The 23,095-nt window shown below is 33.6% G+C and overlaps 1 protein-coding gene across 5 annotated transcripts in view; it reads left to right on the top strand.

Annotated features, from left to right (window-relative positions):
• The window catches only part of sgg (glycogen synthase kinase 3 beta homolog shaggy), a 37,349-nt gene that overhangs the window by 3,189 nt on the left and 11,065 nt on the right, over positions 1 to 23,095 (top strand). Inside the window, exons 1-4 of one of the 5 annotated variants that reach the window (XM_073075559.1) lie at positions 11,343 to 11,585; positions 11,777 to 11,839; positions 20,822 to 21,012; positions 21,610 to 21,693. In XM_073075559.1, the coding sequence (XP_072931660.1) occupies positions 11,444 to 11,585; positions 11,777 to 11,839; positions 20,822 to 21,012; positions 21,610 to 21,693 (480 nt within the window). In that variant the 5' untranslated portion in view covers positions 11,343 to 11,443. Of the gene's footprint in view, positions 1 to 2,718; positions 3,105 to 11,342; positions 11,586 to 11,776; positions 11,840 to 19,121; positions 19,282 to 20,821; positions 21,013 to 21,609; positions 21,694 to 23,095 lie in introns of those variants that run through there. The other 4 variants (XM_073075582.1, XM_073075566.1, XM_073075591.1 and 1 more) reach the window with 4 other exon arrangements.

Here is a 23,095-nt window from a genome sequence, read left to right on the forward strand (position 1 = left end):
CACATAAACATACTATAAAAACTTTTTATAAGTCATGTTTCACGCTTTCCAATCAATCAAATCCAATCTTAATTCCAACATATTTTGATATTGTGTTTTTCGTTTTCACATATGTTAGTAAAATTGCCAACTCACTAATTTGCGTTTGAAGGAGAAACAATTGTTTCCTATGACCCATTGCTGGGCCCAGCTTTCGGCGCACCTGTAGGTGGCCTGTCGGGCATACTCCGCCACGCTGGTACAGTGCGAATTAATGAAAAACACAACCAAACCGCCCATAAAGAAGTGCCCAATTTTGACCACTAGGCGATATTTGTCCAACACCAAACCGTTCCCGATGTAGCTTAATTTTATACATGAATTATGATCATAAGCTGCTATACATTAGCTGTGGGGCTATGAGCGCCCTAGAATAGAAAAATTATATTGATAAAATTTTATTATATATAATTTGCTATATTTAAAGGTATTTAATAATACTACAATGTGTATTTGTGCGTATTTAAAGAACGGTAAAAATATATTTATGAGAATCGAATTGAACTTTTTCCTTTGAAAAGTTTGTTAAAAAATAAATACGCGCGTCAACGCATTGGCTATGCAAGTGCTAAATATAGTCGAATATACTTAAGTCATATTTTGATGTCAATCATAATGTGAAGTCGCGACTGGTTACGCACTACGCCACGTGCCCAGAAATGCGAGCATGCGCGTAGCGGGACACTACGGGCACTACGCCCCGAATTACGTTACGTTACGCCATGGATAAGTCTACATGTAATATGATCCATAATCCCTAAAAAATCATTTGTTATGTATATTTGATAGAAAAAATGGAAGAAGGCGTTTATGGAAAATATACCTAAAAATCTAAAAAGGGGTCTAACTATATTAAACACTCGGAAAAGGATGTTTGTGGAAAATACGTCTTAACGTTTTGATGATGAATATAGCTAGTTTTATAAGAATGTAGGTTATCAACGAATTACAGTATTCAACGAATTACAGGTTATAGGTCGCCTTAGATCATTATGACGTGTGATTATGAATATAATATTTTTACGAGTCAGCCAAGGGCTTACTATCGTAGTTCATACTTTTTATGTTAGTAGTAATAAATGGTTTGTTCAGAATACTTGTTATCAAATCTAAAGAAAACATGAATCTTACTTAAAACGGATCACAAATGCGATGCTGACCTTTTCAAAGTAAGTCGGAATGCCTTACGCCCTACTTACAATCAGTATCAACAAAGCAGGGGTGCAAGGGTTGTGTCGCTGAACTTTTTCTACAAAGCTTATTTTTTATGTTTATAATCTTGGTTTGATAATGTATTATTATACCTTTTTAATATATTTTTCATTATTTTGTTTGGACATAAATCAACATCTTCATCAACAACTTTCTGTTTTAAGATGTGGTCTCGTGTAAAAGATTACGCGGGGCCTTTGTATCGCCATAATTATATTGCGCCAAAGTTCGGTAAAATAAAAATAGTATGTCAATTCAGACATACCAATCTAAATCTAGTTTCATTAATATCAAACTGTTAAACAAGTAATTATAAATCCACTGTAAATAATAATCGTAACCAGCAAAAGGTTACTTATTAAGATCGCTGTTTGGGTTTAATACGTTGATCACTATTAAGATATATATATAATAATATATATACAGTCATTTCAATTATTTTTTTACTTTGTAGTGATATAAAAGTCGGTTTACATACGATTATTTAATAAATGCGTGTGAAAACCGATTGAAAACTAGTTGAACATGATTGTTTCTTAAAATGTTTTATGAAATTAGTCAACAAATTGTCGTGGAGTTGACTTAGTAACATTTTTCCCTCCGGGCTCATTGTCCATGCGGTACTATTACAGGTCTTGCATTATTGATAACACTGCAACGCAACCGTGGCTAGAAGAGTTCGGGTTTTGTAATTAGGTCACTTACAATTTGGAAATATGTTCGTGTTAGAGTTCTGTAATATTATTTCCGATAAAATTTTGCTCAAACGAAAACGAAAGTATAATTTGCATTTCTCTTCAATTTTGTCTTGTAATGCTTGGTAATTAATAAAGTGAGTATACACATGTAGCATTGGGAAAGTGAAATATTATGTAAAATTATTCGCATGTTAATTATATTGGTATGGAAAAATTAAAACAGGAAATTATATCTACATCACGATTGTTCTCTTATACCTATAATATAGTTTTGTGAAGAAGTATTATAATTGGTTTACCTATTTCTTTCTAAGGTAAGCTCGTAAAGACACCAAAGTTGATTAAAATCTTTTGGTTTCTCACCTAAGAATCCTATGTGAGTTCATGAATGCAGTTATAGTGGAATCGTAAGCGGTCAATTTATATTTGTTTATTTGCATTAAGAAAAATCTAATCCTCGCATGACGGTGTTAGCCAATGTTAATTAGCATTAACGCATTTTTTGCAATTTACCCTACGTAATAATATTTAACTATCAGATGCGACCTTTGACTGTACAATTGACCCATGAGCAGTAGTCGGTGACGTCTGTTTGTTACAAGTAGATTGACGGGACCAGTCATTCATGTTATCTGTAAGTTATCAGTGAGCGTTAGCAATCTAGCTATCTCGCGGTCACAAGCGCCCCATCCTGCCATTCGTAACATAACTGTGCCAACGTACTCTCGGTTTTCAAATCGCCTTTCGCTCGGCGCCCCATTCACAATCGGCTCGGTCGCCACAGTCGGTGCATGTTGCTAAATCGCCAATTGGTTCGTTAACCCACTTCCTCGGCTCTAGGCATCGGTATCCGGTAATCGAGAAGCTAGGAAACAATGTGCCCATCTCGTATATTACTTAACCGTGTCAAATTTAGACGTTAATATGACGTTACGTGATCGAAATAATTTTCCAATAGTATTTCTTGTGCAGTTAAACGATCATGTACACGTGTTCAGTGAAGTGTATTATCAGTTTTGCATTGTGCTCAAATCGTCGGAACCGCGGTAATAATGTTGCGTCGCCGTGGAACTTACACTGTGAATGCTGACTCTGACATTCGTCACAGCTGGTCCAAGCCCGAAGATCGAGCAACGTTCGTTGTGAAAAAAATTGGTACGAAACTGAGTAATAGTAGTCGCAACGTAATATATGTATGTACTGCGCTTAAAATGCATCATACACGTTAGGCGTTTAGTGACAGTAATATAGAAATAGAAAGTCACCTGCGCCGGTTGAATTGGCCGAAATAGTATGCTGTTGCTTTTAGATTACGAATGACAGTACAAGGCAGTTTATATATAAGGAAAGCGCTACTGTAGTATGGTTTAAACTTGTGGAGGTACCAAGAAATGTCTAATTTTTTTAATAATTTACATATAAAGAGAAACTACGTGTTAATAAAAATGATACAGGAAACCATTCAACTCATCTACTAATACTTGAGACGATAAACTATCAGCGTCGAAATTTTATAGCTGCAGTACTAAATTACACTTGACGTGTGATAAGATCTGATAAATGCTGCATAGTAAATTCTACTTGAGATAAAGACTGTATGCTAATATTCATAATATTCTTATTTTTATTGTTATCTATACGGTTCAAACAAAATTACCCGTGATGTTATCGATAAATATTATTTTAATGGAAATATAACGCTAACAAAACAATAAAATTTAATCTAAATATTACAGGTATAATAATAATTTATGTTCTGTATCAAAAGCCACTTGATGTTTGTCTATATTTAACTTAGGCAAAGTCAAATAGTTAGCTGTGAAAGATTCCCATTGAATTCTCCCTATACAATTAATATTTTGAAATATATGTAATAGTTTACTAAACCATGCTAGAGTAAGTCAAGCTATTTACGTCGTCGTGAAAAAATAAGTCGTTCGTTAGTGGGGCAGAGGTGTGTCTTTTTGGATAAACGCCCAAAATATGTTTAACGGATACGTAGCACCTTGTTTTATTATTAATAGATATTTTATTCATGGTCAAGTTTGCTTAAAAATCACATATTTTACCGTTTGAAAGCTCGTGGTAATTAATATTTTTACATCTCAAGATTTTTTGCCTATATTGTTCATGGGAATGCAACTTTGACTCTAGAATTAGATGGAATGTACTTAGTTCGTTGATGGCTTAGTGGCTCTAGTCACTAGATCCACCAAAGTGTAGTGGATTGCAAAAAAATATGTTATAATTCTGATACGATTACCTTCGAAAAGAAGTAACGATGTAATATAGCAGTAATTTATTAATTATTTATTAACGCGTTAAAGATTTCTTTAAAACCGAAATGAGAGGAATGGGATATCAACATTAATACTGACTGCATCTCAATTCCATTTTGCTAATGATACATCTTTACAGTCTGCAGGATATTGGTCACGACTATTTATCACGGCATGTCGGTCTCGGCATGAATTTCGTTTAAATTCTTGTTCGACAAGTTTTTATGGCTATTGAAATTGTTAAAGAATACGTCTACTTGTGGCAGGCAATTAAACTCGGTAGGAAAAACAAATCGAGAAAACGATAAATGCATTCAGCCGGGCTGAATAACGTTTCGAAAGTATCATTTAGTTTTTCGTCGGCTACGCTACAGTGTTTAAAAAATTGGGTGTCCACTTGTGTAACTGCACTGCATCACATCTGTACAGATTCTAAACCTGGTTTCTAGTACTGGATTGCTCGAAATTTCCAAATGCTGAAAGTAATACAACGATGATGTATTGTCAGGTTAAATAATGCATTTTGATATGTAACGGTACTCAATGTTGACTTCAGACGGTCTTTGGAACATTTCTGTAGTCGGGGTCTGGTACGGTTGTAAAGTGAAATCTTGATAAAAAATGTTATGTCAGTAATGTAACGAATTTGCACTAAAGTAATATGGAAAGATAACCCTATACCTTCCTCAATTGCGAAAACAGACTCAATCTAGCAGCAATATTTCTATATCAACCACATTATACTAAATCACATGAAAATAAAAAAATATACAAACTACATACATCAAAGTACTTCCTACTAAGTATTTTATTTACTAACAATACATAATTGGAAGATAAACACCGAAAAAGGTGTCCAGGAAATAGGCGACCATTGTCAGAACTTAACGGTAATATAGATTTACATGAAAAAAGAACAGTAACCTTCAACATTGTAAACGAAAAGTTAACTTTTCGATACAATAATATTTAACAAGGTTTGTTATTTGAATTCACTAGGCGCAGACGTGTGTTAGTGCGCGTTTAGGGGCGTTACACACAAGCGTTTATTGTGAGAAAAAAACGGTCTATTTATTATCGCGTTGTTAACAGGTTTTAGAAAACTCTGTGGCTTTTATGGATTCATTTAAGTTTTTTGATAGATATAAAATATCGCAATTTTTATGTTCGCGACTCGAATTTTAATTAATTATATGGTCTGCCACAATGTACACCATATTTATCACATTTACCTTGTGATGTTGATAGTAAATGGCGGATGCTACGGCCCATCTGAACGTCGTTCAGTCGTCTTCTACGAATTGTAGGATAATTTGATATGGATATATTGTAGGAAACGGAATGGTATTAGTGGGTACTATCAACGATCTTGCGACATTGTATACATGTATATACACATGTATACACATATGTGTTGTCATCTAATCTTATACAGATATATCTTTATATAAATATCATTGTCGGTACGTCTGTTAGTAGTTCTCCTGTAACTTCTGAATAATATGACTATTTCAGATATTACAACACAGTACATATATTATATACTTGACAGGTACGATAGGTGATAGGAAGTTACGCTGCAGTCTAATTATCAAATAATATGTTAATTTTTTATGCTTTTTTAGTGCCCAAAAAGTAAAATTTAAAATTTGGACCCGAAATGACGGTGTTTGCTAAGTTACTAGCAAATTCCAATTCATATATTCTCAATTTCTACAAAAATACTATTAAAAAAACTAATCACGCCGCCCATCGGAAAGGACGGAACAAAATTGCCGATTCAAGTAGATGTTAATATTTATTTTGCTATTATTTAGTTTATATCAACATTTATCTTTTATTTATTATGTTTTGCAATTGAAGTCGTCAGTTGCGCCGATCGAACGCTCAAGAACCGCGCACGTGTAAAATACAAATGTGATAAGAGCCTTAGGTGTCATGATTACAAGGAGTGCGTTGCTATACAGATGATCAGTCATATACAGATACGCATATGATATGTCACAGATATGCATACGATAGGCTTCCTAATGCAATCATCGCTGTATCGACGTATGAACACAACTTCATTTTTTTAATCTATTGATCTGCGTGTATGGATTTGATGAGATTTTCTTTTATCCCTTTTTTTTTTATTCTGAGGTTTCTCCCACAATTTGTTATGATTTTAATTATGTATGCATTATAACGTAATGTAATGAGTAACTAACTGAGAATTTATAAGACGATTTCGCTGCGTATGGGTCTAAAATTGAAAAAGAATTTTGCAATGGAATAGCAATCAATATGACATATTTTTAACAAATTAATATTATATAGTAATTGAAGTGACTTATACAATTACGGCCATGCTTAGATTTTTTGGACATGCTATCCAATTGGAAGAAACAAAACTTATAATTTTGTCCAGCCGCCTATGTGACTGTCCGTATGCTATTTTACACAAGAGACTATTAGGTACTGTAATATAGTAAATACTAAAAAATAACAGGTGATGAGAGATTCCCCATAGGACTCGGGGAGTTTTTATTGTTACTATTTATTGAAGTTGGCACTAAAGGTGTTAAAAATTCTCAAAAAATTGATAGAACCCGAAAACACACTTTCGAAGAAAACTAGTTTGAATAATAAACATTGTGTCTAAATCGGTATACTATGCTACAAATAACACTCTCTTTTTTCTAAAATTAGATTTTTTGGCCTTATATATAAGCGTAAAGGTACTTGTTTTTTAAAGGAATTTAAAAAAAATAAAGCAGACTTTTTCTATTAACCAATCTACGAGTGACCTTTTAGCGTTTCTTTAATCGTAAGTGCGTAACAATATGATTCGTGTGAAGACTAATAAAGAGCAATTAATACTTGCATACATTTACTATGTAATTCGCTTGCAAACTCAAGCGCACCTGACGGCGGCTTAGCAACACGAAGCGCATTTTCTGACGTGAGCGGGTGCGTCATCGTTTTAGAAGTGGTGGGACCGGTTCCCCTATTATACGCGCTTAGTGTGTTGCGACAACATTGCCTTGGTCAGATTCAAAAGCTGACAACGCACGCGTCAAAGCGTAGATGTAAGGGAACTGCAAACCCAGGTGTCGCCTTCCAAGAACAATGAAGATGCGCAGCGAGTTGTGACCAGGAAATGCGTAGTCTGCTACCTCTTGTATTATAAAAATAGTGCGACACACTTTTGCTATTATTCGCATAAAACAATGTAAATGATATTCATGCCAATTATAGCTTAGGGTGCTAGTAAAATTATAGTTCAATTCCTATCATCGTTTTAATTAAAACGGAACGCAATGTATTACACGTGTGGAAAAAGTAGTATAATTTACTGTATTTTTTGTGGACACTCATTTAAACCGTTTTCCGAACGGAACGCGGTTATCTATCCGTCTCGTATTTTTATGTATATCCAGCGCCGATTTTTGATGAGCTAAATTCAGAACCATGTATCTATAGCTAACCTAGTTGTTAAAAAAATATTATTCTTCAAATTATTGATGAATGCAAAATTAAATTGGATAGATAGGATCAACGTTTACGCATTGCCAATTATGATTTCGTAATCCCAAATAAATGATTCGCAACCGTTAGCGAAAGCGTATCGAATGACACGTGCGGGCGGTCTCGCGGCTTCTCGCGTGCGCGGATACCAACTAACTTCGCCAAAACTAGTAATCCAATTGTTTCAGCCTTGAACGCCTGTTTAAGTTGGATAAATCCATTTTATGATCAGGTAGATAAGGCGTAGTGTCACCTCATTATTTGTCATAAATTTTTCATGCGTCCAAATTTTATGTCTGAATAAGTATGTCAATACTATACGTAAAATATCATCCTTTTAAGGGAGAGACAATTTTAGTTGTTATCAAATGGGTCCAAATATTCAAGGTGACTTCAAAATATCACAGCGATATATTATTACGTAGGTCTTCCCATCATATTGTCATTTCTCATGTGTTCCACTGATCTTCCCTGGAACGGACCCCGGCACGTTGTGTTAATGCGTATTAGTAACGCGTCTGTTCCCGGCAGGTACCTCCAAATTAGGGGCCTGCTGCTTATTGCGATAACCCTGGACTTTGCTCTTACGTTTATCAGTAATATTTGACAGTTCAAACTAAATTTCTTGGTTATTATAAATGTAGACTTTAAGTTATAAAATACTTGTTATAAAAATATAGATTTGTTAGGGATTAACCTGATTAGTTCTGAAATTATAGATGGCTGTCCCATAAGCTTTTATCGGTAATAAACCATTATTAAGACTGAAAACGAAATCTCGAATTTTATTATCAATACAAGTGGTTGAGAAATCTTACGAGTAAATTAACTTGCAAATATTTTATCTATGCTGTTGTTCATTTTCGTCGTGCACTAATTACATTAAAAAGGTTCAAGTTTAGCCTCAATAAAAGATCAAATAATATTTACAAAGTGTAGGTTTTTCACCTTTGAATAATATATTCTATGTGTAACATTTTTTTGATGTTATGAATGTGTACCTTTTCATCTACACTGTCATTAACAGCAATAAGCTAGGTACATTAATTAACAAATGGCTATTTGTTGTTTATTAAATTAATTATAATGAACTGTGTTCACTGTCGTGTTATGTTTTCTGTGTCCATAGATCTTCCATAAATGACCTTTAAACTATATTTTTCTACAGGTACAGATTTTAACCAAAGGTGACCAAGTAATACAAAATTAATAAACAATCGGTCCATTAATATTTTTACGTATCTGGTGTATATTTTTGACTCCCAACTGTTTGAAGAAAACCCGTTAATAAATTTAATTGATGTATTTACAAAGTCAGGTACAACCTACAGGGTTACGCAATGAAATATATTATTTTTCCTGTTGTTTAGATAAGTTTTTCAATGAGGAAGCATTGCGAGTAATACTACTATCTATACGACTTACGACGACAAGGACTAATGGTCATATTTCGCAGGTAAAGATCACAATGCGAAGTGTAGTAACTAGCTACAGAGTATCAATGCATATATAATGCAAAATTGTAAAGCATTGAAAATCACAAAAGAGAAATCATTTTATTATTACAACGATTAAAATATCCAAGCAATATATAATAAAAAAATAATGTTGTGTTTTAATAAAAGTTAGCCTTCATGAATTTTTAAGATAAAATTGTAATCTGGGTCAGATAGTCAACAAATTCAATATCTACACTGAATATAACAGTCTAGTATAACAGAGCGGAGCAGACCTCTAATTTAATGATTATTATTGATATTTTAACCAAAATAAAACAATGATAACAAATTAATGTGTAAATATTTACCTTGTGTTCACTTCCATTATAAATATTTACTTTTTTGTCTATATGCATATTTTACTAACTTGTGAATATTATTTATACGTATATTTGTTATTTCACTGCTTTAGGTATTATGGTATTATTGACTGATCAGATTAGATTTTTAAAAGGTGGCAAATGCATGATTATTTAATGTGCATTTTAATAATAAAATAATATATACGCGACGAATAGATAACCTTTCTTCCTTTAGGAAGTCTGTAAATAACTACTTACTAATCAGATTAACTAATAGGTCAAATACTTTTAGAATTAAAATAAAGTAATCGTCCGGAATACGAATATTCACTATTAAATATTTATTATTATCATAACCAATTTCCTTTTGAAAGTCGATTAAATAAAATAAAAATAAAGTATGGATGCGCGTTTTCGTTGAAACCTCCATAAAATCCAAACTTAAAGGGTTTACATCGTTTTTTCTCTACAGTGCTTGATGCTTTGCCTATCAGGCAATATGATTGTATAATTATTCTTATCAGATATTACTTATGAAACTGTCAATAGGCCTTTGCTACAATAGCAAAGCCATAGTCAGGTATCAATATTAATTGTGATAGCATTTTTTTGTCTCGAATTAGTTAATTTGATAGAAAGCCATTCCAAAATCATTAGTAGGTATATTTTCACATGGTTAGTATAGGAGAATAAACCAATAACATAAGAGCTTATTCATGTTGGGTTTTAAGTAAAAAGTTATAATGTAAACATTACACTTAATAAAGTCTGTGTTTACGTAAAGATATTATAAAACAACAGCTGCCAATATTTAACGTTCTAGTGGAAATGTCATCCCACGTTTATAAATGGCCTTAACTCGGTGAACTACTAAGGTTTTTGTTATTTTGAAAATAATGTAATTAATTAAGAAAATGGCATACAGGCTATTACCTATATTAACTTCGCAAACAAATATTTCATTTTATTTATTGGTAGATTGGAAATCTATACCTACAAGCAGAGACATTAGCCAAATTCAACCTTGTGAATATTGACTATGACAAAATAGAATACCTAACTATCTAGACTAGATCGGTTCCGTTCCAGTTTGATGTCGCCGAATTGTGTACAGTGCTTTTTAACGTGTAGAATTTAAAGGTATAAATACAAGTGACGTCACTAGAGTAAAAATTATCGTCGGTAATATAAAGAGCAAAACACGCGCGCATGCGATTTGATTCTGATCAAACTGCTCACTACAAAAGCAATAATAAACACAGTTAAAGGAAATAACAAGAACATATTTACAACAGTTTTTATACATGAACATGACACAGTTTTTATACAAAAAATACCCTGTGTTTGCTCCGATGTTGTGTGTGTAATATTCAGTTTCGGATTGTAACTGTAACACAGTAGCTTATCACTTCACAGAGTATAATTTAGTTTAATCGCAGCTTGTTAAGGTTTATTTTTATGCATTTATGTAAAGCTTAGGTCTAATTGGCATTCATATTAGGTTTATTTTAATTTTTCGATATTACTTTATTACGTAGACGAATATAATACCTGTGTCATTATATGATCAACGAGAAAAATACCGACCATTACTTATGTTTTAATAACCATGTATGAAGATTTATAACATTTTGCCCTATACAGTCACAAAATAAAATTATTGTTTGCAGTAATGGTGTGAGAGTACTATTACCGCACCTAGTTGGTAGTTTTAAAGTGTGAATTAGCGCATTCTCGTGTAAGTTGTATAGGGCCGTCCTCTACGGGGCGGGGCGGGTATGTGACGCGCCATTTGCCGGCAGTTTACTACGAGGCGTGCTCGCGTGCGATACTCTGTCAAGCTGGAGTGCCCCGTAGGTCCAGTATGTTTAGAAAATTTGAGGGTTTCCGACGGTCCCGGGACTATGACCCTGCGTCCTGTCGGCGAGGTGGCCGCACGCTCCGAACCTTCGCTGCTCCGCTTACTTGACGCTGACAAGAGCGGTCAATTGAGTCGTGCCCGTGATCGCCTTTCCTCTTTCTGTAAAAAACTACGTCGCACCATCAGTGAGTTTGTTTTTTTCTGGTAGTAAAAAAATCGGATCGGTTCCCGGATTGTTGCTAACATCCATATCGTATTTGTTGTGCTTCCATCGTATCATACTATTGACGAGTTACCTGTTATTTTTGTATTGTATCATATATGTATGTTTCTTCAATGTCCTAATGCTGCTTTTGTGTTTTGCCGCGACACACAGGCGACGTGGATACTCCTAAAAAGGCCGAGCTGGCTTCGGAAAAGAAGGCCGGCGCCTCGCATCGTAAGTGCTAGATGTGGCGCAAATTGTTAGCTCGATTGTAGTGTTTTGTTTTATTCACATTTCCATGGTGTGTTTCACGTTTCAATGTGGCGACAATCCCTCTACACGAATTAAAAATAAATGAAACCTTGTTCAAAAGCGTATTAATCGAGTTGGTGGATTATCGCCGTAAACGTAATCCGTTTACTGTCACCCCATCGCCTACTACTGACTGGTGTCGTGTTTTAGTATAATTTTGTTTTCTTTTTTCAGTTTCTTTATATATTTCGATGTTGTGCATATTATAATGAACCTTGTAAATAAATTTTGCTGTTCGATTTTAGTGTCGCTTTCGCGAAGTTTTTCCGTTTTAGATAAAATCAAATTGAAATTAGATTTATTTGTCTACTAAATATATTGAAATACGTATTTATTTTGCTGTAAAAGCAGTTAATTATCATATTTTTGTGATGTCTATTCCATTAAATAATCACTATTTTAAATTATTCTAATAGTTATCGTTTAAAGTAAATATTATAATTGTAATATCAAATGTTAAAAGTTTTTAATGATGGCATTGTGTTGTGAAGTTTTTATATATTTTAAACACTTCTACGACAAAACATAAATGAGACAGTTGTAATTAGTAGAATGTAAATGCTTATGACGTAGCATATTTGTAATTTGAAATATAATTATATTCTGGATAAGGAAAATGAAATCGAGCACTAAAATAATTGCTTTTAATGATAAATAAAAATAAAATTAAAGTTATTCTAAGGGCATGTTTCGTGAGGTTCGCTTAAGTAGGGTGTTTTTTCTTTTCTTTTAAATTGCGTTCTTAGAGACTTTAATTAAGCTGCTGTGTTTGTGTGTAGTTCATATTTTTGTCTTTGCACTTAACCCTCTATAGTGTACACTATCTTCTATTATACAATAAGTGTTCAAGTTATATGCATGTTATGTGTTAGAGGTGATGTTGATCGAAAATCAATGATTGTCAGTGTAATAGCAAAGTCGTAACCGCGCCCATGCCGTTCATATTGACGCAAGCCCGCAAGCCCTAACGCACTACACCCTTGTTTATCAGTATGTTTATATAAGTACATACTTCGTTCCCTTTATAGCCACAACCTCGAAAACTCCGCGACCCGCTTACAATTTTCGTCACTGAATCTGACTGACTTTTTTAGTTAAAAATAATACCGACCCATTTAACTTTTAGATAAATGGGTATAGGTATAGGTAGTCAATTTTCCTTATTTTCGCAGTAACAAACGTGCAGTCGTGGCACGGCCCTAACCCCAACTCCTCTAACTCTAACTTAGACTCCCAATCTTATATGGGATCGGTTTTGAATGGTCATTTTTTGAAGTATCCTGAGATCGTGAGGTTCTACTTCAATATCATAAAAAATACGACTAAAATAATCTTATTCACTCTCGAATTCAGTTTGTTGTTGCTAAATACATATTTATGTATCAGTTTCCTTGGGTATAGTGCTGAATGAAACCAATATTCAATCTTCAGTGTGCATATGTGAGGTTACAACTAATGTCCAACAATAGAAATTGTACTTTTTTGCACTTTTCCTTGCATCTGCATCGAGATATTTACATAGCTTGTAATGATAATTATAAACTGGTCGCCATGGATAGTTAAAGAATTCATCATCTGTCACTTAGGGCTCCATATTTGAATTGAAAAGAGCACGATGCATTAAATTGTTATGTACATAATGTCTTTTTAAAATGCAAAGAAATTCTTGTAATTACTTTGGCTTATAATTATAACGTGACCGGTGTCATTTTACGACTGAGTGAGAAACAGCGCGCAGTATGTGTCGTGTCTTAATCAATTTTGTTGATAATTTGCTATTTTCAAATGCCAAACTATACGTTAGTTAATAGGAAATTCTGCGGAAGTTCATTAGTGCCAGCGCTACCAGCCCGCCGTTTAATATTTCGCATCCGGGGAACACCGAGTAGTCTAACTCCGGTAATTGTCACGATATAAGTAAACGACTCCACGTTCTCGCTAATAGCATAACCAATAAATTGAATAAACTCACATCTATCAATTTACATAATATATGTTATGATCTCCATATTGTGTATTGTAAGATTGTAACCGATTTATACAGTAAGCTTCTCGATTGAAGCGCGCGATTGAAGTTGCTGCGTTTTGACTAAATACTCCAATATATTATTATCCGGTAGTAGTTTATTAAAAATATTTTAACTGATTTTTTAAAGTATCTCAATAGGCCTAAAATAAATGCATTACATTACATTATGATAATATCAAATTTATATTTTATAAACATCATAAAAATGACGTGTGAATGTTATTTAATAAATTGGTTATATCTCATGACAACATCTTTTTCATGAATCCATGTACGTGACAAATATAAAATTTCATCCACAAAATCATTATCATTAGTAAATCAATGTAGCAATAAAACATAACGTAGGTATTTCCATCTGAACGAATATACGTATTTGAACACATTTCCTTTGGGAAATAATGGTTAGTTCAAATATGGTGCAATCAGTTACAAGCAATTACGTCGTATTAAATCAAGTCATCAAGGAGGGCTAAACCATTTATAATATGCACTAGGGTTTCCGAATTAAATTTTATAACTGACAATATTGCGTATACGTACGTACATACGTATTATGCGTATCTTTAGTAAGGTTTTGGCATATTTTTATTTTAACACAGTAAGTAATATTCACAATGAACCCAACAACTTTTATTTTGAGTTTTAATGTCATATTGTAATAATATGTATTGAGATTAGTCGTAATATTTAATTTCGATATATATTAATGAGAGATTTGCTTTTATAAGCCGTATTTTTTGCATACATTTACATTCGAAATTCTAATATTGGCACTACCGTTGTTATTATGTTTTATTATTTCGCCATTATAGCTAATTTGTTAAAATTATAAATAAATCACTATGGATTTTCACATTTTGAGGTAACATAAGATGTATCGTAATGCTATAACATTCTAATTATCTCGATTGAGTTTTAAGATAGGTCAATTATATATAGATTAAAAATAATAAAAATAAAATAATAATAATAAAAATATTATTATATAGATTAAAACGGACAGAATCCAAGGATAAAAGACCTTTTTAAAATGTCATTAGGTGCGTATTTTTGTATTGAATGTGTAGAACAAAGATATATTCAAAAGCTTTTTTATTTATTTAATAACAGAGAAGTATAATCGCTATCGAACACTTTCTTATTAAAGCTTAGTTTGAATGGAGGATAAATAAAATTAAATAAGTAGATTTATTCCTTATAATTTAACCTCGATATAGAAGTCGGAACTGCCCTTATATGCACCTTATCCTCAAACGAAGGTTGCAATAGATTAGACAAAACAGTCTGCAAGTAACGATTCGGTTCAGGAAGTTTGTGGCTGTCCTAGTTTGACGGCTAAAGCGACGCACGAATAACCTTTTCAGTGCAGTTTGCTAAGAAACGTTTTTCTTTAGATGTTATATTTAACGCTATATAGAACTTTAAGTATCTTAGCTTAAGAAGCAGTGATAGTCTAGTAAAAAGCAGTGATAGCCTAGTGGTTAAGAAACTCGGCCTCTCGATCGAGGGGTCCGAGGTTCAAATCCCAAGCACGCACCTCTGATTTTTCAAAGTTACGAGGGCGCGTTTTTAAGTCCGCGGAATGGCGGGGTTGGAGGGATGATAGCGGGCTTGTTAAGGGCGGTACGTGTTAAGTGACTCATAAATAGTATAAATATAAAGTTTTATCACAATTGCATCATTAGTTTTAAAACTATCGACAATTAAACAACTCAATCCGGAAAAAAAATTAAAGTATGGAGAAAATCGAGCATCGCGCCGTTATAAAGTTCCTTACCAAGCAAGGAAAGTCTGTGCAAATCATAATGGAAAAGATGTCATCGGTTTACGGGGACTCTTGCCCTGGAAAAACGATGGTTTACAAGTGGAACAACCTTTTTAAGCTAGGCAGGGATTCACTTGAAGACGACCCACGACCCAGACGGTCTGTTGAGGTGACCACTCCGGAAACGATGGCGAAAGTCGAAAAATTAGTACTGGAAGATGCTCGGCTAAAGAAGGAACAGCTTGCAGAAATGGTTGGAGTATCGGATACAAGCATTTTTAAATGTCTGCATGACCATCTTTGCATGACTAAGGTCAGCGCGCGGTGGGTGCCGAGAATGCTCACGCCGCCTCAAAAACAACAGCGCGTTGAATGTTCCCGTGCGTTTTTGGACCTCTGTGGAGAAGATAAAGATATTGTATTGAATCGAATTGTTACTTGAGATGAAACTTGGGTTCACCATTATGAACCTGAGTCTAAACAAGACTTCATGCAGTGGCATAAAAAGGGTACAGCACCTCCTAAAAGGTTTAAGGTGTCACAATCGGCCGGAAAATTCATGGCGACAGTCTTTTGGGATTCTCTAATATATAAAGATCTATAAAGGTGTCTCTATAACCGGAGAATATTACGCAACTATCCTGGAGCGGTTAAAAGAAGCCATCAAAGAAAAAAGGCGGGGAAAATCAACCAGAGGTGTCCTGCTGTTGCACGACAATGCGCCCGTACACAAAAGCCGTATTGCACTGGCTGCCCTGCATAAGGTGAGCTTTGATATTTTAAATCACCCACCCTATAGGCCAGACCTGGCTCCCAGCGATTATTATCTCTTTCCAAAAATGAAAAAAGAGCTTCGTGGAAATACATTTTCTACAGACGAAGAAGTTAAGGACGCAATTTTTCCGACAAGGACGAAACATTTTTTATGAGGGTTTAAATAAGTTAATTCAAAGATCTTAAAAATGTATTCGTCTTGCAGGAGAATATGTAGAAAAAGAAAAATAATTTTGACATTTTATTTTCCCTCCTTGTCCCTCATTCCGCGAACTTAAAAACGCACCCTCGTATGTGCGTATTAAGAAATTAATTATCACTTGCTAAACGGTGAAGGAAAACATCTTGAGGAAACCTGCATACCTGAGAGATTTATAAAAAAAAATCTCAAAGGTATGTGAAGTCTACCAATACTTGGCCAGCGCGGTAGACAATGGCCTAATCCTTCTCATTCTGAGAGGAGACCCGTGCCTGGGCACGGGTCTCCTCTCAGTGGGACAGTAATGGGTTGTTGAAGAAGAAAGTATCTTAGTGTTTGGACTTACATTGCAACAGTTACTTTGTATATAATAAAAAATTTAGAAACAGCAGTATTGAAGTAATTGAATACCAATGAATTATTGAAACATTTCGGAGTGATTATTACTGATGCGACATAATACTCATATCAATTTTAGCGCGTTTCTTCGCTTCTCAGGAAGTAGTCATGCCGATAGTGCAGATAGTCAAGCTGCTGTAACAAACGTAATACCGATTAATATTACTGTTGTTAAACATTTAATAACCATTTGCACAGAACGCTTAATACTTTTTGTTGGGTTTTAGTATACCAATTAACTTTATCTATACAATGTTTTTTTGATTTCGCAACTTTCGTCAGCTTCTATTTATTTTTTATAACTAAAACGATGGCCTTGCGGCAACTTTAATATTATAACTAATTTACGATATTAGCACTCCAGTTTATTGCCTGATACATTAGTTCAATTTCTTCCAGACTTGGTGTAAAATTGGAGCTTTCATTTGATTTCAGACCAAACTTCGTTGAATGAATTATTAGTTATTTGAATAATAGTTTTTGAAACATAAAATCTGTAACTAAAATTAACAGAAGTATAAGCTCTAAATTAAAGTAATTGAGTTTATATTCAGGCTTAATTTGAATATATTGTTATGACTATGTAAAATTATGAACTTTTTGTCATTTAATCTGTCACATAACTTATTATGAAAAGGTATTACTAAAATTGATAAAAAGCGACATAAATAACATAATATGCAAGATATTATAAATTTATAACATTTCTAATGTAGTTGTAAACAGTCGTTGCTGACACGTTGAATACATAAAATAAACAGCGAGGTGTAAGTCTTGCAAACAGACTAAATATAAAACAAAATAATCGATATTCCGCCTTCAAAACGGAAGGGGAAGCGGTAAACACACTAAAGTATGCAATTTAAATTATATAGACGTTTGTTGGTAAAGCTTTATGAATTGTGGTGTAATGTCTAAAACTAAACAAGTCAGTGACCGACATAGCCGAACTACAATTAAAGTTAGTAAGAATTAAGATGCGATGGCATCTTTATTTGTAGTCTCTTTAAAATAGTGGGTGTATGCTAGTTTGCTGCCTTCACTTCTAAAGAGCGAAGTTTTGTACGACTCGATTTTTTTTTAAAATAGACGGGCCTATAGATGATTATGAGTGATTTACAGATTTGAAGCTTGGCTACTATCGCTCATTGCGACTGGTAGGTTTAGCGGTTGGGTACTGGTTAATGCGACTGTTAAACTGCTCGGCACTTATTTAGTACTTATTCAACTATACACACCGTTCAGAAGGCAGCGGTTAACTGCCCATTAGCTCAATGACAAAAAGGGTGGCTATTTTTATAATTTAGAACCTCATTTTGAAGCGCTTTGAGAATTTGAAGGGCTATCTATCTACATCATCACACCATTCCAAGCAATAATAATTGTATTTGATTCATGTCACGAAGACACGATTATTTCAGGATGTAGGTTTTTTCAATGTTACTGCTTGCCTGCGTGCTTGCGGCCTTGTTTTTTTTATAACAATTATGATGCGTACAATTTACCTTTTTGCTCCTATGCACATTTATGGGAGAATAACAAAACGATCGTAATTTTTCAATTGCCGTTAAAAATACAACAAATCGTACTGTTATTGGCAATATCTGTCGTTATTATATAATTCTAGCCTCTATTTTCTTGCGTTTTTAATAAAAACTATTATATAATTAATAGTACTTAGTAATAATAGTAAGTAATTAATAAAATATACAAAAATAGTAAAATATACAAAAAATCTATATTTAATAGTAACCATCGGTTACTATTAAATATATTGACTAAGTACATATATATTAACTTCATTTTTTGTCATCTTGGTCATAACTTTTACGACATGTTTTTTGTAACCAAGATTTCAGTAATAATACTCAAGTGAAACTAGACGATAGATTAATTAAATCTTTGATATTAACACTCGCAGTTAAGGTAAAGAAACCATAGATATCACAAACAAAAAAAATATTGATATACCATAGTCTCCCAAAACAGTAATGATGTGATCGTGTTGATGACATACGAGTTTGACGTTTCACTGATAACCTCGCAAAATGTAATTCTAGGTGGTCGAATCTCTTAAAATGCATTATCATAATCAAAATTCTTTAGTGTAACATAAATTACATTTTCCGCTTTAAAACATGAAGGAGAATAGTGCTTCAATAGTATGAATAATGTTAATTCGTTAGAGTTTGAAGGTGCTTTTTTCAAGTATTGTTTTCAATGTTGATATAACGATGTAAGGAATGAAGTATTTACAAATACGCTGTATGAAATAACTAAATTTGATTACGATTTGTTGATGATGTCGAAGTTGATTTGATATCTTAGTTTCGTATTTTGTTTGTAAATATTGTAATTTGATGTTTATTGATTGAGTATCTTTAAAAAAGTAAGTGAAAGTGATATGTATGTGATATGGACAAATATGTAAGGAACTATTCTCAAAGGTTTTTACGCTATGTTCGTGCTGTATAATAGATATTCAGAAAATAATGTAATAGCGAAGTGTGAAGGTGAGAAAGGTTCTTAAGGGTTATAGGCGAAGGTACTCGAACGTGTAGGGTGGGTTATTTTCCATTCTACGTAGACACCTCTTGTCGCTCTCAGGATTTCCACTAAGCCTGAATGCTTGAGCAGCATATTTTACTGTAAAATGAATAACGCCAGGAGAGTCAGCAAATTCCATAAGGGTTTTCTGTAAAGTTCTTTAATTTTTTTATTACCGAAAGTGTCAAATTCAATGAATTACATTTTATTAATTAACAGGCATCTTTTCTTATAAAGTTTTCTTACTTCTTATATAAAGTATATAAACCTTCCTTTTCTTGTAGTAAAATTAAGTCCCTGAAAGAAAAGCAATCTATACTGCTGATTAGATCCATTTTATTGGGGTTTTCGCGGCAGGGTAGAGGTTTACCGGCTTTACTACCCTTATTAACCTGCGTACTTTTTTCTTCGAGTAACCGGAGACGTACACAGAAATAACACAACTGTTTTTTAACTGTATCTGTTAGTAAGCGAAGTAGGGCGGCCACTATCTTACTCTTAATATTATAAGATTGTAATTGACCGGAATACTAAATCTTATCAATGATTGTTGTTCTACAAGTATTATGTAGCAAAGCTTATAACATTATGTTACATAAGATAGGTATATATGATAACTGAAAAGGATGTTTTGAACACAATTGCACGTACATATTTTGTATTTGTGAGATCATTTTGAAGGTGGTAGAACCCTTTGTGGTTCGACTCCGGCGGCACCACCGCCACACCTATTTCTACCTAATAACAGCTGTTTTAGGAGCTGCTGTGTTCCGGTTTGAAGGGTGTGGTAAGGGAGACAGACTATTCCGAGGCGTTCCAGCTTAGTCCTCAGGGGTAGCGGCGCATCTGTGGCCGACCTCAGGTAGGAATATCTTATCTTATCTGGGGTTGATTACAGATGTCCATGGGCGGCAGTAGCCACTTACCATCAGGTGGACTGCAAGCTCGTCTGCTACTCTTACATTATAAAAAAAAAAAAATCTCAAAAATATCTCAAAGGACGCATTAAACTGACAAGTGACTGCATAATCTACTGCAAAAAGGGTGAACGGAAAGATACTGGATTGTATGTCTACTTAAATTCCACCGATTACAATATTTTTTTTACTTTGTGGCCGGCTGGTGTCAGGTTATTATTTGATTGTACAAAGGTGGTTAAAATATAATTGTAATTGTGGTGTTTTGCAGGCAAGGACGGCTCGAAGGTGACGACTGTAGTAGCGACGCCGGGGCAAGGCCCCGACCGGCCGCAGGAGGTGAGCTATGCGGACATGAAGCTCATCGGCAACGGCAGCTTCGGCGTCGTCTACCAAGCCAAACTATGCGACACCGGCGAGCTAATTGCGATCAAGAAGGTGCTCCAGGACAAAAGGTTTAAGGTTAGAAATTTTACTTTAATTATTGGACGCTTGCTATTTCAGACTCTTTCATGTCCAGTGTGCTATAGTTTGTATTTTATCAATGTCGCGCGGAGTTCTCTGATATTGCAAATGACTCTTCGTGACTACAAATCAATCGCCATGAAGTGATCCACGTTAATATAATTAAATAATTAATGTAATTCACATAATTTAAAAATGATTTGTTACTACATCAACAGGCTCTAAATATTATACATTTCCCATAGATTAGTAAAGATTACTCACTCCTAACAAGAAAATGCAACCAGTTTTGACAATTGAAATAGTTGCGAAAAAAAAGTTTTGCCACGTCTCCGTGCTAAAATGTCCCTAAAATATTTGAAATACTTATTTATTTATTATGTAAATTACCCAGTATTAGCTGTGTATTCGTAAATTATCTCAAAAAATGTTTTTATTTGTCAAGAATTCAAAAAAAGAACTTACAAATAAGCCGTTTGTGGCTTTCTTTCAATTTCAAGGCGGCAAATTATCTTTACTAATCTATGACATTCCTTTAATTTTATAACTATTTAATAACACGTATTTAACTAATTTATTTTGATATAATTACAGAACCGAGAACTTCAAATTATGCGGCGACTGGAGCATTGTAATATTGTCAAATTGAAATACTTCTTTTACTCCAGCGGAGAAAAGGTATATATTTAAATATAATATTGATGCTAATATAAACAAATATGGTGATTATAGTTCATATTTTTGTTTATACTAAAGAAATCGATAGCTATGTCGTTATTAAGGGTTTATTGTTTATGTTTTATCTGAGGAAAGGCGGCAGTGCCCGTGGCTGTTAGCTCACTGCTAAACGCAATGCAGTCTCTAGATGTCACAGTATGTCTAAAGTACCAATAAAATTTTTACGCTAGTGTGCTAACGCACAATTAGGTTCATATGATTTTTGGCAAGGGTTACCGATTTATATCTCTATATATTCATTTACAAAGAATTATACCTTAGTATTTATTTAAAAATATGTTAACAGTTATCGGTCGGTGACCTAACAAGCCTTGTGTGAATTCTTTTACGCAAGTTGCTGTTGACAGCGAATTCATAAATCATGATCATTGGCTATAAGCTTTTCCACTTGGATTCGGTTCTAGCTCCGGATTTCTGTCATCATCACGGTCACCTTTTGACGAAATAGCACTTGTTGTCAAACCATCAAATATATTTTTTGTTTTAATGGCAGACGTTGCTTGTTTGTTCTTTTCTGTGTGCCTTTTGGATCTGACTAACAGCTTTTTACGTCCTCATCTCCATTTGGCTCTACATTTTTCTCAATACTATTAAGCCTACGGTAAAGTTGAGAAGAGGTAGTTTTAAATCTCTACCTCTGAATAGATAACTTATAATGTACACAATAATTCTGTTCTTTACTTCACTAAGAATATTCAATAGAACTCTAATTTAAATAGTTATCAAAATTTTTAGATATTTTAAATACAAAAATTAAATTAATTGAAACTTCAAATGATCCGCAACACCTACACACGTGAAAATCATAGTTTAATAAAATGGCAGACAATTACGCGTAGATTAATATACTTACCTTTTTATAAAAGTCTTTTGTAAACAATTATATTCCCCAAAGACATGTGTGTTACAGTTACCAATGTCAAAACCCTATTCAGCCCGTCGAGGCATCCAATAGCAGCAAATCTTATCGGTCTGATCATTAAGTCGAAGCACGATCGTAACACATCGGAGCACCTTGTAATGTAAACCTATGAATATCAGACATTTTAGTTGTTAGTTTATTTGTTTTCTTCTATACATATCTATATAATGGGATATTTTAGAAATATCTATCGAAAATCGAATAGGAAATATTGTTTACATTAAAATCCGATTTTAAATCTTGAAAAGTAAATTTTCCGTGGTCGCAGTACTGTATTTTTAATATCGAGTAAATAATAAAGATTTCTATTAAAATAATGTTCAAAAAGTTTTATTTATCTTTCGTCTAAAGTAATAATTTCTGGTTAAAGATTAAAGGTTCATTTTAATGCGTGCAATTCACAGAAAATATATTTATAAT

The sequence above is a fragment of the Epargyreus clarus genome, unplaced genomic scaffold (assembly GCF_041222505.1).
Source record: "Epargyreus clarus isolate Ecla_fem2 unplaced genomic scaffold, WU_Ecla_fem_2.2 ptg000001l, whole genome shotgun sequence".
Lineage (NCBI taxonomy): Eukaryota > Metazoa > Arthropoda > Insecta > Lepidoptera > Hesperiidae > Epargyreus > Epargyreus clarus.